Here is a 19,570-nt window from a genome sequence, read left to right as displayed (position 1 = left end):
TCAGGATGCTGGGAAAATATGAACATGCTGAGAACAGCGCCATCTAGTGAGGTTTTGAGTTGCTCACTTCAGGCTTGTCAAATATGATGATGGACTTCACATCAGGGGAACAAAGACGAGTTCTTGTGAAATGCATAACAACTACAGTTCATTGGCAATGAAAATCTTCTATCTCAGATTATTGAATATGTATAAAAAAAGAGGAAAATCACACAAGTAGTTTTTAACATTAGGATTATTTAAAATCCTGACTTTGGGCCTGAAGTGATGAACAATCCCACAAATCATCAACACTATCAGTAGCTATGTGTGATTGTTAGTGTAGGTACTATATTAATATGGATCCCAATTTATCCACGGCAACGGATGCATTTCCGTTTGCAATTTAGAATATGTTTTAAACACTTGTATACCAGGCGGTATTGCTACTTACTAATTTTGAGGAGTTTTGCCATTTTAATGTTTGACAAAGACAGCAACACTGCACATAACTGAGTTTATAAGGTCCACCTATCTAAAACTAATGCAGTCTAAAACAGTTATAAATCATAGTTTTATAAAGGTGTTGATTCAACTATATGGTTAGTTTGGAGAATGTAGTTGATGGTGCTGATGAGTTGTTTATACTGGTGTTTTTTAATATTTAGTACTCTCGTATATGAAAGACATTATAAATGGGTTGGACACAATATTACATGTGGCTGTTTTAGCCCGGTGTACCTAATAAACTGCCAACTGAGTGTATGTTTCTCCTGTGTTATTCTGAAACAGTAGTAGGCAGCATATTCAACACATTATGTAGGAAATTGCAGCAGCACAGCAAAGGGAGGCGTTATTTTATTGTGGCTGCTGTCTGGAAACACAAGCGGCCGTGTCTCATTGTTGGGCTTTCATCAACATTTCTAACTATTATCAGCTGGAGAGTAATGAAATATTGTGATGTCTTTTTCATACCTTTTTTAAGCTGGTCTTTCATTTGTCTGGATCTGATTCACATGATGTAATGTTGACCTCGATTAATATGTCAGTGGGATTCAAACAGTAATAAGAACAGTCCATTTCTAAAGCGAAGAGACATCTGTGACTTTGTGAACCCGGAGAGAAATGATTTGTACTTCTGTCTGTGTGGTTTAATCTCTAATTTGAAGTTTGAATAAATCTGATGGTCTAGTTCTTAAACAGGCCAGTGGGTTGTATTTAATAACAAATTTAGTGGGTATATATATTTCAAAGTTTGTTGGAAATATTTATAGTAAGGAATTCACCAAAGCCCTTTTTTTGGACTTGTTCTACTTGCCTCCTCTGTCCTCCTCTCCAGACTGAGTCTACTTTAAAAGATTCTCTCTGGTCATGTTTTACAACATAACCAAACATCTGCAATATTACAACATAATAATCAGTTCTTGTCAGATGTTCCCAACATTGTGAAGACTATTACCAGTTCTCCACCTGGGCATTGAGATTCACTACTGTACAGTGTGTGTTTCCCATTTGGTATTTTGTGAATAGAAATCCCACGATGGTGTTAAAATCATTCAAACTACACATGTAGTTCATGACAACAAGAAAAGCATGGAACATAACATGTACACTCAGTGGCCAGTTGGTTATGTACTCATAGCTAAAACTAATATTTAGTCTATCCTCATTGACATAAAAGGGTTGGACAAAATACATGACACTATGGCACAACATAGTTCAACAGCACAAACAATCCAAAATGACCTTAAAGCTGACTCGACCCTTGTTACAACTGTTTAAAAACTGCATTGGTTTTACTGTAGGTGTACTGAAAAAAACTGTCAACTGAGTGCAAATCTGCCATGTGATCTGAGATGGCGTCCTACACTTGGTGATAATCGGGCCTGCAAACATAATGGAGAGTGATGACTGGAGCGTGCTAAATAGGGCACAGAGTGTGAACTTCTAATCTGTGTAGTTCATGATCAGGAGACTGACAGCTTGAAGTAATGACGCCAAGACACAGATTGTTTGGATCTCCGTAGGAACATTTCTGAAGGACAAGTAGCTTTTTTTCTTACTTCTATTGTATTCAATTCATTCATTTTACCATCCCATGTTGTTTGACCACTGATGAAAATAAATGAAATAGGTGAAAGAAAAATCGTATCTGTTGCATACAGTACCAGACTCTTGACCTGTGATAGATTAACATTTATATTAGTTTATTACTGTATCGTGAGAAATTATTACAGCAGAAACAAACTGTTCACTATCCTCTTCCTTATTGCATTAGGCCATATTAAATTGCTGCGTGGTTTGTATTGAATCATACAACAGTAATGCAAACAGCTGTCAACAACCTTTCACCAAATTAATTTGCAGTATTGGTCTTTGCCAGGAAGGATTTCATCTCTTTTCTACCCGACTGGAAATGTCTTCTTTGGGGAATGAAAATGAAACACTGCAGACACAGAGTATTAATACATCTGCCATAATAACGTGAGTAGTTGGCCAAACAGGTTGTACCTCGATGTATTATCATCACAGTAAGTAATGAAGGTTGAAACAAATCCCCCATTAACAAGGAAAGTATTGGACATTATTCACATTGACTTCTCTCCTCAAGCTGTAGGTTCAAAAGTTGATCAGAAGATGTGGGGGTGTAAATTAGGACACAATAAATTCTTCAGTTTATTGGAGATGTTTCAACCCATTAGGACTACCATGGATAAAACACGTTCTCTATAGTAGGTCACTGGAGAAATTAAGGCAGTATATTGTCAAAACAATTTTTGTTATATAACCCAATATTACAGATTTTCCTCAATGCGCTTTATAATCTGTACAGAACACCCTCTATTCTAAGACCCTCGATTCTCAAAAGGAAAAACTCCCCCCAAAAACCCATTTTAAAAGAGTAGGCTACATGACTGATTTAAATAATGTAAATAGTGTTAAATCACTGGCACTACACACAACACGTGGGTATTTGTCAGCACAGCTCTTGATACTTGATAAATATACGATAGTAGTCAAACTAAAGAGTTGTGGGCTCGTCTGGGATTTGAACCAGTTCTGAGACCATTGAGTATTATGACCACTTGTAGGCTGGTGTTATTATATCGCAATGTGTCTTTAAAGCTTAAAACTATATTAATAATATAATAAACACAAGTTTTCTGGCAGATTATGAGACGATTATTGTTTCTTCAGTGTGCAGGGCCTGTCGACAAACAATTGTTAGATGCATAAAGATCTGATCTTTATTCTCTGGCGTGTCGCTTTCTCTAAGCGAGTGAACTATCAACTCCAGGGCTGGATCGCATCCTTGAATCCTCCTCTTCCAGCTGCCCTGGGCGGGGTGAGCGCATGTACCGTCCAGGCTCGTATGGCAACCCGATGGATCAGCCCATCGATATTCACCTTATTAGAAAGCGGGAGGCTGATGGATCAGTGATGTCAGCGCTCTTTGAACGCCGGTGCTGGCTGCGTGCATGTGTGTCATCACCTCGCACTGACAGAGAGCTCAGATATTTTGGGGAGGTGGAGATCATGCTTTGTCATTGAGGAACTCAGCAGCAGCGTTCTCCCACTCCGGCACGTCCGACGCTCAGCATGCTGCATCCTGATGCGCTCTCGTCTGCACGCTGTGGGCTTACCTGGATTTACACGCGTTTCCCGTTTACCGCTTTCACATGACCTTCGGAATTGAAGCGGCCACGTATATCGTTGACGCATCTCAATGTTTGAACCGGGGGAGAGAGGCACGTCCCAAGTGTCAAATAATATACAACCTGTCCTGCGGATGCGCCGTCACTGTTTGCCTCCAGTGGCACCCTTACGAGATTCATGATTCATCCCTCTGTTTTCACGGGCTGTCCTTAGAGCGCATCTCTTCTCTTTCTTCAAAATGGAAATATTCCAGTCTTCCATGCGCAAACGGCTGTACAGCTTGCCGCAAAACATTGGGCAAAAAGCCATCGTGATTGACGAAGGAGACAACGGCGACAAGGACACTAAGAGGAAAAGTATTCGGCTAAAACATTTCTCCTTTCCGTCTCCTGCAAGCAGTTGCAAGAGTATTGAGGAGGCCAGGAGCGAAGACTTTGAGAGAAACGTTACTGTGAAGACCAACTTGAACGGGGACTGTCGCGTATTTCGGGGCAGCCTCTCTTCCATCACCGGGCGGCATCCTCCCGGGTCAGATCCGGCGGAGCAGCAGTGCCTCATCCCCGAGGCGGGCGTCAGAGAGAGTTACCCCGGTGAGCACAGCCCCGGGGCCCAGCAGCGAGCAACGGGTGGTCTGAGCGGCGTAGCCGGGCAAGGATATGTGTTTGACCAGACGAGTTTTATTAAGTTGGAGGGCACCGAGCAAATCATACCTGAGGACGACCGGCTGTACCAAGCCGGCTTCATGCACCGGCAGTTTGGGGCGATGCTCCAACCGGGTGTCAACAAGTTCTCCCTGCGGATGTTGGGGAGTGAGAGGGCCGTGGAGCATGAGAGGGAGCGAGTAAAGTCTGCTGGCTTCTGGATAATCCATCCGTACAGTGATTTTAGGTAATTTGTGTGCAGAAAATCTTTCTTTACAAACGGGGCTGTTTTTGGAAAAACTAAAAAAAAAGTGCAGCAGTGATCCTGTCACACATATTTAGGCTTGTTTGACATAAAAATGTTGAAAACCAAGTCAGGTCACTATTAACTTAATATCATAGACACACACTGATCCCCTTTACAAAGGACTGTTTTTTCTTTCATCAATGTGATGATGTTATGATAACATGATAATCAGGTGTGTGAGCCTGTGCAGAATAGATATCATAAGCTAAATGTGCCTCGGTAGGCTAATCCATACACGCCTTAAATAGATAAATGGCTTAATTTCTAAAAAAATTATCCTTTTCTAAAAACTAAATCACTCGCACTGTACAGGCCATTCAGGGAAACATCTGTAAGAATGTATCGCAAAGGAGTTGACTGGCATACAAAATCTCTTATTAACACAATGACAGTCAAATTAAATCATACAGATGTGGAATATAAATCGATATTTTGTTTGGCCTGTGGGAGTGTTTAGTATAGGCTTTATATGACAATCTAACAAGCCAATTGTCTCTGCCTGTAAATTCAATTTGTGCAACAAACTAAGCCAACCTGTATCCTCTAATTTAACACACACGCTGTGCTGTGTTATGCATACATGCATGTTCTACATTTCATTGAACGCTGCATGCAAACCAGCATTCTGTTCATCACGGCCATCAAGGGATTTTCATGACATTTAACCTTGACGCTCACTGTCATCATATTTTCACTGGCCAGTTGTATGCCGATGTGTGTCACTGCAGTTTTTTTTCCACTCATCTGAATTACACTTTTTTTTTTTTTTGATCATTTAGCGAGGGCAATGGATTACAGAGAGTGCAGCAGGGGCTTGGAAAAGGGGTAATCAAAATAGGGTAACATGACCATTCGAGATATTAGAAGCATACATCAGTGGAGATTATTACAGTACAATTAGTCTAATGGAGCAGAGATGGTGTGGACGGGGAGGGGACACTCCACAAAACACCGAACACACAGAGACTGAGTTTGAAATGGAAATGATGTTGAGAGGAATCAGGACATCCAGCTGTTACATGTGTTATGAGGTGTCATTACTTAAAGCCCAGTTTGGGTCACTCTCTGAGCTTTAGATAGCAGGGTTCTGTGCCTCTTAAGGAGGACACTTCATCCCGCAGTTTCCATTTTAAGTTACCGGTAACCTAAAGGTTATTTGGGTCTTTTTAGCTTTCCGAGAAACTGTTGTATCCAATCCTAAAAACAGTCATCTTCACTCACTGTTTCCATGACCACTGTGCATCGGCTCAGCAAACTAATGTACCCTCTCCTTGTATCTTTTATAAAAAAGTCTGTGTTGTTTGTAGCATAAGTAACTGCTGTCTTTTAGTAAAGCTGTCCGTGGATAGAGCAGCAGACATACTGAACTGGCACGCTGCGTAAATATGGTTAATATGATTGCTGGTGGGCCTGAGCCACAGTACAGGTGTGTGTTAAGCCACTGAGCTGCATGCAGGCTGTTGTGCTTCAGCTGCGCTCTGGCATCAAGAGATAAGTATCTCTAGTACAAATGTGATCCCTTTTTCAGCTGTCCTGATTGATCTAAGCTCCTTTCACCATTTTAAGCCTTTTTGTGTTCACTTTGCTTGTAACTCCCCTCTCTTTGTGCTCTCATGCTCTTTAATGTAGTTGCACTCTGACCCAAATAGTGCAAGATTCCTTTCTGGACCAGTAGAGGTCTTGAGACCCCATAAATGTCAGTTGTATTTTGATGGTAACACCAGATTGTACCAGCAAGTTGTCTGATCTTTGTAGCGTGAATGCTGTGTGCACAGTCAGCTGATCACAGTCAGTAAAATGGTCTACGGGGCAGTAATGCACTGTCCCCTGTGCAGACCTTTTATTTTTTTTTGTTTGGTCCAGCTGTTCCAGGGTTCTGCAGCACGGTGACGTGTGCAGAGTGGTAATGCTAACTACTCAACATCTGGCTGATGGGAGCTGACTTCTGGAGATGACATGGATTCCCAGGAGATAACGAGAGGATTTAGCGAGAGAGGGGAAGTGCAATTAGGACCAGTGTGTCACCACAGAGACAGGCAGATGAAGAGAGGAACGCAAATGCTTTGTTTGGCAGAGAACAACGGAAAGCTGATAAGAACAAATGGCCACAATGTCCTCACTGGTTCCCTCTTTTTCGTGATGCTCGCCTGTGAACCTTTGGTGTGATTAACTAGAATAGGTAACACTATGTTGGTCACATCTCTACTGTTGGTGGCATACTTCCTGGAATCCCATTTGAGCCCAGAAAATGTCACATTGACCAAATTGACAGGAACACAGATAAGCTCCCTGTGGCTCTTAACTGCAACATCCATTGTTATAATAATTATAGCACACTACTCACATTTAGTCAAATGCTTTTATCTCAGTCAATCATGAACTGAAGTTTTGAATTATACCTGTTGACAAGATGGTGACGCATTTATCCAATCCACACTTTTGAAAATGTTGCATTCCCTCATCACCAGTGTTTCCCAAAGCCCAATATGACATCCTCAATAGTCTTGTTTTATCCACTTAAAGATCTCAAAGTTTTTAGTTTACTGTCACAGAGGGAAATATTCACAGTTAAGAAGCTAGAAACAGAGAACTTGGACTATTTTCTTTTAAAAATACTCAAACTGATTAATCGTTTGGCAATTTTTATTTAATGGTTGACAACAAATTGATTGCCGCTCTAGTCCAGCTCATACAGTGTGATTACTGTATGCGGCCTTAGTTAGTTAATTGGTGTAATGCAGTTAGTCTTGGCTTTCATTTGATTGGCTGAGCTGCTCATGGCTGTATGTTTCCTGTGAATTGTAAAGTGCTCTGATATCGTCCTCTGTTATAAGTCAGCTACTGCAATGGGAATTTTAAAGCAGTCTAAAAAGATAAATAATAAAAACAACTGACAATAACAAATATCACGATAGTAAAGAGAGTAATTTAAACAGCTAGATATTAAGCTGTTGGCAAATATTTGCAAGATTTGTTAATGAAGCTATGAATTTGAATATTTTGCAGTACTTTGAAATCCAATTTGCTGACTGTGAACAAAAACTTAACACAGCGCCTTTTTCAAGCAATTCCTGATGAAATCGAACACTCTGCTGCTGGTACTTGAGGATTAAGTTAGTTGTGAAAATCAATATTTCCTCATGAGCAATTCAGATGAATACCAATAACTAATTTTCCTCTCCATCCCTGTGTCCAGAAACCCAGTATTGAACTGAATGAGATTGTTTGTCATGTCTTGCTTTGTTACGGTGTATGCTCAAACTGTTTGTTTGCATTGTTTCTGCTCATTTGAACAGTCTAAATCTACTTAAATTAACTGGATTTTGAGTTCCAGAATTAGACCTCAAGTTGCACAGAGATTTATTTCTATTTGAAGTTCCTACATGTCCAGAATTGCTTTGAATATGCAGCACATATTTAGTATGCACATAGACACACACACACACACACATTCAGACTCTGGCTAAAAGTCTCCTGTGTGAACCGAACGGCAACCATTGATCAAATTGGTTTCTGTTCATAATCTGTTCCTGTGTCAGGATCTTTCCACCATTTTACTCTTTACAGACCATAACGTTTTCATCTGCTGATTATTATTAATCATTTTGTCAGTGAAATCTACAAAAATTGTGAAAAATGCCCATTGTAATTTGTCTAAAATGTTTTGGACCAAAACTCAAATATAATCAGTTTACGATCACATGACAAAGACAAGCATTAAATCCTTGTATTTGAGAAGTTGTAACCAGCAAATGTTTTTATTTTTGCTCTAATCTCAATGAAAGTCATACAAATGACAAACAACCCACAAAAATAATGTATTAATCCACGCATAAAACATTCAACGCAGTTATTTTGTCAAAGGAGTGAACCTGAAGGACCTTCCCCCGCTGTTTTCTACAACGTGAGTTATGTGCGTGGCCGTGTGTTACAGGTTCTACTGGGATCTGACCATGCTGCTGCTGATGGTGGGGAACCTCATCATCATCCCTGTGGGCATCACCTTCTTCAAGGACGAGCACACGCCGCCCTGGATCGTCTTTAACGTGGTCTCGGACACCTTCTTCCTCATGGACCTGGTCCTCAACTTCCGCACGGGGATCGTCAAGGAGGACAACACGGAGATCATCCTCGACCCGCATCAGATTAAGGTCAAATACCTGAAGACCTGGTTTGTGGTGGATTTCATCTCGTCCATACCCGTGGACTACATCTTTCTCATCGTGGAGACACGCATCGACTCAGACTTTTACAAGACGGCCCGAGCCCTGAGGATTGTCCGGTTCACCAAGATCCTCAGTCTGCTGCGGCTGCTGCGCCTCTCCAGACTCATCCGCTACATCCACCAGTGGGAAGAGGTAGATCCTGCATGGAAAGGCTCTCTGGATCTTCATATACACGACTAATAGAGCTGCAACATTTAGTCAAAATTAATCAGCAGCAATTTTGTTAATCATTTTATTCATTTGTGTTAGAAGAAAAATGCCCCAAATTCAATTCTAATTCAAAATAATTTTGTCCTCTGACTAAAGTGCTGTACATAGTGAGATTTCCCTTGCATTAGCAGATTCCCCCTATCTTGTAATCTCGTCTGGATTACTAAATTCATTTTTTTCTATTTCAATGAAAATACTTGATACTGCGTATTGTAAAAACAAATGTGCATGTTCTTAAAGCTGTAGAGTTCATTTGTCGGTTTTCCTCTGAGGCTCACACACAACCAACTGACTTAATAATATATATTTTCCGGCATTATCTTATTTTTATAATTCCAGCTGAGGCTGCACCCACAGGCCATTAATGTTGCTTGCAGATTGTTACGCAAGACTGAAACAGCCTCTGGTGATCTATAGAAGATTAAGAACAGTATGGTCTGATGTAGGACCACTGTGTCCATCGGCCCACAAAGCACCTATTGTACATTTCAAATCCTCTGATTGCCTGCCAGAGAAGAGAAATTTGTTCTTTCAATTTTATTAATGCTGATAATCTGTGTGACAGGTTTTCCATATGACCTATGACTTGGCCAGCGCCATGGTGCGCATCATGAACCTGATCGGTATGATGCTGCTGCTGTGTCACTGGGATGGCTGTCTGCAGTTCCTGGTTCCCATGCTGCAGGACTTCCCTGCTGACTGCTGGGTCACTAGAAACAAGATGGTGGTAAGTGGTCTAAGTAGTCGATGGGGTCCTGCAAGAACACAAACTTTTTAGTTTTTTTCCTGTGCTCGTTTTGCTGGTTAGACGTAGGTGGGTCTCAACTAGAATAAGATGTCTCATGCTTCCATGAATCAGGAGTTAGCAACATTTAAATCAAAATAATGTAATGTAATGTAATTGTGGGTCTTGTTTGGTTGCTGTTAATCAAATCAGATCACAGTCCAAAGACAGCATTTTTGAATGGTAATCTTAATAAATAATATTTAATGGTATTTTATCCTTCCAAACTCTAATTTATTTAGTTGTGGATATTTTACATTTTTTGAGAAATACTTAAGTTTTGAAAACCCAGTCTTCAGGTGCCTATTTTTGTTGGTTAATAAAGAGATCCTTATAAGAAGAACAATAAAGAGATCGCATTCAAAGCAACTGCACATATTGCAGATGTCTTTGATTGTGTGTGTGGAGATGCAATGATTCAATTTATCGATTTGTTAGAACATTCGTTTCAGCCTCTCAAATGTGGGAGTGTGAATCTTTTACAGTATATATTACAGTAAACCAAATATCTTTGTATTTTGGACTGTTGGTCAAATAAAACAAGATATTTTAGTGCATGTCTTTGGGCTGTGGGAAATTATATCAGCATTTTTCATAATTTTCTCACTTTGTAGATCAAACAATCGATTAATTGAGAAAACAATCTGCAGATTAATTGATAATGAAAATAATCATTAGTTGCATCATATACAATATACAGTATAACATACAGAATATATTATTAGGTATACCAGTAGCTGAAGTAGACTTACACCAAAGAATAAATCAGGACAGTTATGTCAATGGAAAAGTCAACATGCATTTTATAAGGTGTTGTTTTCTGACAGTCTTAAACTGTGAATAGGCTCACATAGATTAATGTTGTGCTGATAAACATTCTCCTTCCTCCTCTTTGTCTCTTACAGAATGACACTTGGGGTCAGCAATACTCCTACGCCCTGTTCAAGGCCATGAGTCACATGCTGTGCATCGGGTACGGCCTGTACCCCCCTATCGGCATGGCTGACGTGTGGCTCACCATCCTCAGCATGATTGTGGGCGCAACCTGCTTTGCCATGTTTGTGGGGCATGCCACTGCACTCATTCAGTCTCTGGACTCCTCCAGGAGGCAGTACCAAGAAAAGGTCGGTGTTTGCTCTCTGCATGGCTGATATCTTTCAAAGAAATCAACTTTCTTTTTTATATGATCTTATGCATTGGTATAGATTAAACTACCCAACAGTATGAATTATTTAAAATTTGGCTTATACATTAATGCATCAATATTGATAATCCAATAATATAATACAAACCAATACATCAGTCACACGGGCCACAGTTTCTCCTTAATGATTACTTTTATTTTCAATCATTTAAGTACAATCATCTGATAGTACTTCTATACTTTTTCTTGAGTAAGATTTTGAATGCAGGTGTTTTACTTTTAAGTAACTATAACTTTCAAGTAATTTTTCCATTGGGGTACTGCTGGTTGTACTTAAGTTAAGGATCTGAATACTTATTTAAATGCAGTTTAAGGGTATAATAAGTACTCACATTATTGGTTGCTGTTTGTAAATACAGTATTGAAAATTCGCCCCTCCTCTCCAGCTCAGCGAGTGCGTGCATAAGTGAGTGCGTGCGTGTGTGAGTGCGTGAGTGCGTGTGTGTGTGAGTGAGTGAGTGAGTGAGTGAGTGAGTGAGTAACAGCAGTGGTTGCGTGAGCTAGAGAGTGAATAAAGAGACAGGGCCGCCATTAGTGAGAACAAAGCCATAAATCAAAAGTATAAAACGCTATTTTCAGATTTCTCACGGCGGTTATGTTCCAAAGCACAAAAAAAACACAACTACACAAACCTGCGGGTAGGTGCCGGATATGGAATGACTGCAGCCCACGGCACGCTTCATCCTGCTGTCAGTCAGGCCTGTTAGTTCTGTGAGCCTCAGTACTCTGAGGAGCGTGACATAGCGGCGGTGTTTCACCTTGGAATGAGAACGGGCTTATTAGCTGGGGGTTACGCTCCCACTTGAGGTCCAAATGCTCTTTGCCGACGCCCAGAAATGTCCCGAAAACATGCAACATAAGAAAAAAAGAGGAAATACTGGCAGAGGGCAGGGTCTCTGCAGATACAGACACTGCCACGCACTTCAAGTGAAGGGATGATTGAGAGGGATTCTTTTTTGTATCAGCCTATACATTTGTTGGAAATTGTTACACATTGTACCTTTAAATGGAAACAATGATAAGTTACATTGTGAGTGACAAAGTATTTGTGTGAATACTTACCCCACCTGTCATAAATCTTTAGGCATTTAAGTGAGAGAAAGCCCCACAGAGGGAGACTAATAGATGAGAAGGGATAGAGCAACATGTAAGAGTGATCACTGAAAGATTTGTGAGCTGCTGTTTGGGATTTTTAACATAGAAAACAGAGAGGCATCTGGGAGAGTTAAAGAGCTCGCTGATAAAAGCTAAACAGCAACTTGCAGCAGGACATAACTTACATAGATTGGGTACACGGACCATTCATGGTGCTTTGCTGGTAGAGTACACCGCTGAAGGACACAGTAGTTAATGTTATTAGCTTGCAGCCTGCAGAGCGCAACTGTATTTGTCAGATGGGACAGAGGCACAACATCGCTCTGTGGGCAGGTTTCACAGATGGCCCGACAGTTGACTGTTAACATAATGAGACGCATTACAGTCCACCTCTGAGCCAACACATCAATCACTTTAATACATTCATTCTGACATGACTTTGCGTTTTCTCTTGCAGTTGTTTACTTTAATACTTATTTAAGTGATATAATAATTATTATAATTGTCATTGTTGGTGTTGTTATTGTTATTTGTATTATTATTATTTTATAAATGTAATGCCTGTTTCGTTGTTGCAGTATAAGCAGGTGGAGCAGTACATGTCCTTCCACAAGCTCCCTGCCAACATGCGGCAGAGGATCCACGAATACTACGAACACCGTTATCAGGGCAAGATGTTTGACGAGGAAAGCATTTTGGAGGAGCTGAATGAGCCGCTGCGAGAGGTCAGAAGTCATCGAACTTGTTCTTGTCTTGATGATAATACTGCTGAGTCATCGTAATGTTGGCTTGGTAACACTTTATGTTTACTTTTACTATTTAGAATTTGTAAGCAGTATGAAACACAAGTAATAGGTTTATAACACAATGCGATGGAGGTGTCAGCAGATAGACGTGTTAATTAATATGTTAGTCAACAACTATAACTCCTCCTGTTGGTACCCTTAAATGGAGGCTGCTGTATAAACAGATAATTAATGACAATATAGTAAAGCATAGTTATTATTCATAGGATCATTTATAATTACTGAGAAACACTGTGCATTAACCACCACTTCAAACCTCCTTATATATCCACTTAAAACATGTATTACATGTGTACATACAGCTTATAAATGCTAAATAGAATTTTTGTTTGACGTGAGCATGCTTGATCTAAATGGTTTACAGTTACTTATTTACTCAATCTAATATGCGTCCCTTATTTTGCACGATAATATTAATCGTCATGTAATCTGATTAGTAATGGCTGGAGACTTTATGAGACAGAGATCCTCATTAACGGAGCACTAAGCCGTTAACCGCCCTGCTTTTATTATGATTTAAATGTACACATGTAGTTATACTACCATTTCTGATGCGAAGGCCTCGCCTTAACAGCTAAAACACTGTTTTGTGTCTTCTGCAGGAGATCATCAACTTTAACTGTCGCAAACTGGTGGCCTCCATGCCTCTTTTCGCCAACGCTGATCCGACCTTTGTCACCTCCATGCTGACCAAACTGCGCTTCGAGGTCTTCCAGCCGGCCGACTACATCATCAGAGAGGGAACCATCGGCAAGAAGATGTACTTCATCCAGCACGGTGTCGTCAGTGTCCTGACCAAGAACAGCAATGCCACCAAGCTGTCTGATGGCTCTTATTTTGGAGGTAATGTCTGCACACAAGCTGCTGTGTGGACTGCATGCTAATATATTGTGTAGCTGACACTGAGTCAGTATGGATGTATGTGAAGGAGTGCTGATAGTGTGATTTGTTTTGATTTATTTTGCTCCGGCACTCAGCAGATTAACTGCCCTGAATATTACAGATGGGAAAAATTGTCCACATCATCTCCTTAAAAGGGCTCGGGACTAAGAGGGGCAAAGCTTTGTGATCTTTGATTCTATTTGTGAGGTTTTCCTCGTTGTTAATGCCATATTTAAAGCTGAAATCTGGAACTTTCAATTTGTTGTCGCCCATGTTACATAGTCTCATTGTCTGTAACCGGCTTTGTAGATAAGGGAAATTTCATCATCAAATATCTACCAGGAAATATAAATGTATAAATTACTTTTAAGGCGGTGTGATCTGACAACTCAAGCAATTATTTCTAACCATATTTTTATGTTTAATGTTTACACTTTGATACAACCTGATGATATGGTAATCACAAAACATTTAATATTTTGGCTTACAGCTGCTCAACACAGCTGAACACACACACACTGATGTGATAGTGGTAAATGAGTACAGGAAATGTGTTTAAAAGAGAGAGCGTGTGAGTGTGTGTGTGTGTGTGTGTGTGTGTGTGTGTGTGTCTATATCCTCAATATGGCCGTCCTGAAAAATATGTCCACTTTACTTTTTTTTTTTTTAATGGCGCATTATTTTATTTTTCTGATCTCTGGCACGACAGATGAGGTCGGGACAAACTGTAAGCTGCAGAAATTGCATTAAGTGCTCCATCTGTGGGGTTCAGAGGCATCGGCCGTTTCATGTTTTATCTTCTCACACTAATAATACCATTTTTGCATTTCTTTTGATGAATGGATCTAAAAAATATACACGTGTCTGTAATGTATCACACAACATGTCGGAGAGAAGTGGAAAATCCTCATACAGTACTTCATATTAACTACCCAATTAAAAACAATCCTTGATGTTTTTGACTTTCACTCAGCAGGACGTGTTTCAAAGAAATGGTACAAATAATTCAACTTTTTCCCCTCTCCCCCCTGCAGAGATCTGCCTGCTCACCCGAGGCAGGAGGACGGCCAGCGTGCGAGCCGAAAACTACTGTCGGCTGTACTCTCTGTCGGTGGACAACTTCAACGAGGTGCTGGAGGAGTATCCCATGATGAGGAGGGCCTTTGAGACCGTGGCTCTCGACCGCCTGGACCGCATCGGTGAGTCACTTGCCTGTACATAGAAGCTAGTTTCATGTTTTACAGTTAAATATTATTAATTATATAAGTGTGATATTTTGCTTTGCTTTCTTCTTCATATATGACATTTAAAAACAAGGAGGTAACAAATTGTTTATAGCAGTCAAGCATTAATTGATTTGATTGAATTTATTTTCAGGACACGAAAATGAAATATTACAAAGAAAATATTACCAATCATACCACTCACGATTGATTAAAGTAAATGAGATAATTCTCGCATAATTAATTCATCCATAATCTTTGGATTAACGATCTTCTTCAGGCAGGAACTATGAATCCAATACCAAACAATAAAATCCATGACAAACTAGCCAAATTAAACAAGATTATGAATATGAAAGTTCATAATCTAACTCACATATGTTGTGTCTTTGTTTTTTGTGGTGATTTAAAAGAAATACATACATCCCCATTTGAGGCCAAATGGTCATTTTACTCCATCTAACACGCACTTTAAGGTGCTTAGGTGCTTGCAGGTAGAGAGTTGAGCTACACAGTTTTCTGTTTTGTGAAACATGTTGTGGAGTTTTGAAGTACAAACGTCACCATTTTCCATTGAAAGTGTTTTTATCCAGTTAATTCTTTATGAGGGACAATTAATTAATAAACATTTTTCTTTCATTTAGAGGAGGAGTTGTCTGAGCTGTGTGTGTAGAATAAGAATCATTTCATGGTTTGTACTCTGTACTAAGTTTTGGATCCCACTCCGTCTTTGCTGTTTCAGCCGCATTGTACTCTAACACGTCACATAAGAACCGGACATCCATGTAAATTGGTTGCTGATATATGGAAATTGTATGTTATGCTATGCTATCACATTTAAACTCTCTCTAGTTTAAAGCCGCAAGGCAATGGTCCTGTGGAGTAGTCCTCATATTTTGCAGTATATGCTCTCATTAATGAAAACAATAATTGCATGACCTTATTTGTGTTTTCTTAACAGGGAAGAGGAACTCTGTTCTGCAGAATAAAGTCCAGCATCACCAAAGTGCTGGCACTTTAAACTTCCAAGAGACCGAGATCATCCAAAGAATAGTGCAACATGACCGTGACATGGCCCAATGCACGGAGCTGATCCAGACCAGCCCACAGAGCCTTCACCTTCTCCCCGCTCCCCCATCACCCACCCCGATCATCTGGGCCCCACTGATTCAGGCCCCGCTTCAGGCTGCTGCTGCCACCACCCCGCTGGCTCTGGCCTTAGCCCACCACTCCCAGCTGCCCTCCATCCTCTTCCACCATCCTCTGGCTCCAGGCTCCCTGAAGGACCCCATCGGCCATCCAAAGAAAGTCCATGTTGGAGCGAACATGACCAGTAGCTGTGGTTCAGGGCCCAGTTCTCCCGTCAGTTCCAACAAAATCAGATCGGGGATTGAGACTCCCACATTGGCGTCACTCAGGGCACAGCATCTCGCAGCTGGGCCTGTGTCACCCACACTGCAGTCCCAGCCTGTCTTCACCAGCAGCCTGCAGCCTCTGGCCCCTCTGCCCTCACACCATCTCCCACACCACCCTCCCTACTCTGGCATGGCCTCAGTCTTCCCCATCGCCCAGACCACTGTCTCCTACACCTGCTCTGCCCAGCTCCACTCTCAGCCCTTCTACGGTCCAATGACCACCCCACCACACCCGATAGGTTTACTCCAGCAGGGGGCGCCGGGTAGGCTAGCAGTGAGATTCCCAACCCCCTCTTTCTCCACCATAAGCCCTCTCATCTCCAGCTCAGTCAACCCCATACTAAGCCATCTGCAGCAGCCCTCTCACGCCACCGTGCAGCAGATGGGGTACAGTCATGACAGAGCAGGCAGGACATCCAGTGGTCTGAACCTCACACATTTTCCCTTCATCACCAGCACTCAGTCCCCCACTGGATTTATTCAGCCAGGGTCTGCAGTTGTAGCTGGGGCCGCATCCTCCCTGGCGCAGCAAAGCCTTGCAGGTCTCCAGTCTGTTTTCCTCCCCCAGGTTCTCGCCGAGCACTCGGCCCTCGCCTCCCTGGCCCAGTATGGCTCTGCCGAAGCTTCGCCCTGCTACACACCTCCAGTCCATAGTCCTAGCATACAGAGCCCTGTGAGGGGAAGGACAGTTTACCACAGTGAGCTCCCCAGCGCTGTGGGCTCTCATAGCCCTCTAATCCTTCAGACCTCATGCCCTGCCAGGGTGGCCTGTACACTCAATGAGAGGGCCGAGTCCTCGGTGGATCTCTTTACCCAGGATATAAAGACTATCTCAGGCTCTTACAGCTCTTTACACCAGGAAAGGCCTTTGGCCATGAGCGGCTCCTCAGAAGGGGTAGCAGGAGGAACCAGCCCCTTCTCCTCCCCCATGGCTGTCAGCAAACCCTACAGCCCAATCCTGGGTCAAGTTGCTCCTGTCAGTCGGACACATTCAGGGCCTGAACCTCAGAACCAGTCCGTTGGTGTTCACTCTTCCCAGGCTAGATCCCCTGCTAAGATCTTAGAGACCGAACACAAGCAGTCCAAGCTTCCATCTAACTTGTGAGGTTCAGACACACCCTCCTTTAATGCCTGAACAAAAGGAAGGTCACCTCCTTATTGGCATTGTTTTAACCACTACTTTGTCAAATTTTAGAGTAGGAGGGTGTGTTATTTTAGACTGGAGATTGGTGATTTAATTTTTAATCAGACTGAATGGATCGGGGATAATCATGGACAATGATGGATATTTTTTCTACAGGATATTACATCTTTGAATATAGTAATACAATCCAAAAACCTATTGATGGATATATATAGCACCTCATTAAAATATAAATTGTTCTGTGTATTATATTATAACCACACTTTGTTAATAAGTATTTTGTTTGAACCCCATTGTTTAGCCAATTTTGTGTAACCTTTTAGCTACACCCGTTTAGTTGAACATTTGTCCACAGCTGTATCCCGTTATGATTGAAACCAAAAACGATTGTCCTCATTTATGTCTTTTCCCACCACCGAGTGTGTCGTGTGAATGCAAAGTTACTAAGAGATTAGAGGATAGAGAGACGGTGCACTTTGCTTGTTTCAGAGATCACCTAACATAATGGTTTGATGACGCCATGTCTTCCAAGATAGCTTTTCAGCAATATTGCACGCCCAAATGGGTCACACAAATCAGATCACACTCAAAAATAAAAAAAACTGAAGTAATGAATGTAATGTAATGTTTGTCTGTCTGAGTGGGAGAAGTAGGATTAATTCATGAATGTGTTGAACTCGAGGGCGTTTACAGTGTTCTGTAGAGAACTGGAAGGTGCAACCAGTTTAAGAGACAACACACATTTCCACAGCCGCTCCGAGACGCACCACTGATGCCAACTAATTTCAGGCTGACACTAACTTCGGTACAGAACATTTGTTTGTGTGCCATCAGCATAGTATGCAATAATCTGTGTTTTTTTATAGGTGTACAAAGGTACTGTGAATAGAAGCACTTGAGTCAATGAGGGAGATTCTGTTTTGAGTTAGAACAGATTAAAACAAGGGAATTCAATGGAATAAAAGCAATCGTGCATAATCAAACATCCTGAAACCAGCAATGCACTAAGACTGATCTGAATGTTTCTTGCACCAGTCAAAGGGCTAAAAGCAGTTACTTGGGCACGTGGTTACCGAGAAGCCCTGATGGGTCACATATTGCTGCATATTTACCTCTTTCATTTTATATTATTTGATTGTAAGATTTGACATCTGTTGTTTAACAATTGCTGCTTTGTGATGCTATGCTGAATCAATAAGACATGTATCACAGACTGCTTTTTTAAAACCAGACTCTTAAATCCTTCTTGTTAATAAGTTCATGTGTTTAGATGATACCCTTTTTTTCTCTCTGTGTGGACCTGTTGCCGGCGAGGAACTGTGTACAGGTCAAACCATCGGAGGATCCTGTCCAGTGGCTTTAGCTGCCTGGTTATTGAACCTGAGGTATGCTGTGACTCTGACCCCCCCGAGGGAAGAGAGATACTATCAGTCACTAGCCAGTCACTGCCGATGGGCTGGATCAATTCCTCATGACTATTCTCCTCTAACTCCGCACCACCACACCGCCTGCCAGAGGCATCAGCTCGGGTTGAGTGTGAGTGCTAGTTTGAGTGCATTCAATTTGTGTAGGAGAGGACGTGTCATTCATTTATTTATATATTCATTTCTCATTTTGCTGCCTTTCAACCAACAAATGTGAGGAATCCACCACCTATGTATGTTAGGCATATTTTATTTTAGCTACTAAATTCAGTGCAATAAAATAACATGGTCAATGATGCTCGTCTTAGCTGTTGATTTCTTTTCAAGAGCAGAGTGTGGAATGTAAGGAGAATCTGATGAAACCCTGGTGAAGTTTCAGACTTTAAACCGGATTATGAATTGAGAACTGCATGATGCCGACATTCAAAATAGCCAGGATTGTAATCTGCCAGATATTCGGCTCTGCTATGTTCATGGGTTTGATAACTGCTGGATTAATGCGTATTTAGAGCTACTGCAAGGTTTGATTAAAATTAAATTGATTAAGATTTTAAAGTCGATCCAAAGCAGACA

General features: G+C 41.3%; 1 protein-coding gene across 1 annotated transcript; it reads left to right on the top strand.

Annotated features, from left to right (window-relative positions):
* The first annotated feature begins 19 nt into the window (after positions 1–19).
* LOC116390084 (potassium/sodium hyperpolarization-activated cyclic nucleotide-gated channel 1-like) lies at positions 20–19,285 on the top strand. The gene is made up of 8 exons (XM_031859344.1): positions 20–4,524; positions 8,519–8,942; positions 9,586–9,747; positions 10,710–10,928; positions 12,682–12,828; positions 13,512–13,752; positions 14,826–14,990; positions 15,976–19,285. Exons 1-8 carry the CDS (start codon positions 3,875–3,877, stop codon positions 17,532–17,534), a joined length of 3,567 nt encoding a protein of 1,188 aa, XP_031715204.1. The 5' UTR covers positions 20–3,874; the 3' UTR covers positions 17,535–19,285.
* The last annotated feature ends 285 nt before the right edge of the window (positions 19,286–19,570 follow it).

The sequence above is a fragment of the Anarrhichthys ocellatus genome, unplaced genomic scaffold, assembly GCF_004355925.1.
Source record: "Anarrhichthys ocellatus isolate YVR2014 unplaced genomic scaffold, GSC_Weel_1.0 scaffold2, whole genome shotgun sequence".
Taxonomy (NCBI): Eukaryota; Metazoa; Chordata; class Actinopteri; order Perciformes; family Anarhichadidae; genus Anarrhichthys; species Anarrhichthys ocellatus.
The sequence above is the reverse complement of the archived record's forward strand: the minus strand, read 5'-3'. Positions and strand labels throughout refer to the sequence as shown.

Bases quoted from the DNA above. Each gene is read 5' to 3' on its own strand.
- LOC116390084 (XM_031859344.1), top strand. From the start codon at position 3,875: ATGGAAATATTCCAGTCTTCCATGCGCAAACGGCTGTACAGCTTGCCG. The intron at 4,525-8,518 runs GTAATTTGTGTG...CGTGTGTTACAG, and splicing joins CATCCGTACAGTGATTTTAG to GTTCTACTGGGATCTGACCA. The intron at 12,829-13,511 runs GTCAGAAGTCAT...TGTCTTCTGCAG, and splicing joins TGAATGAGCCGCTGCGAGAG to GAGATCATCAACTTTAACTG.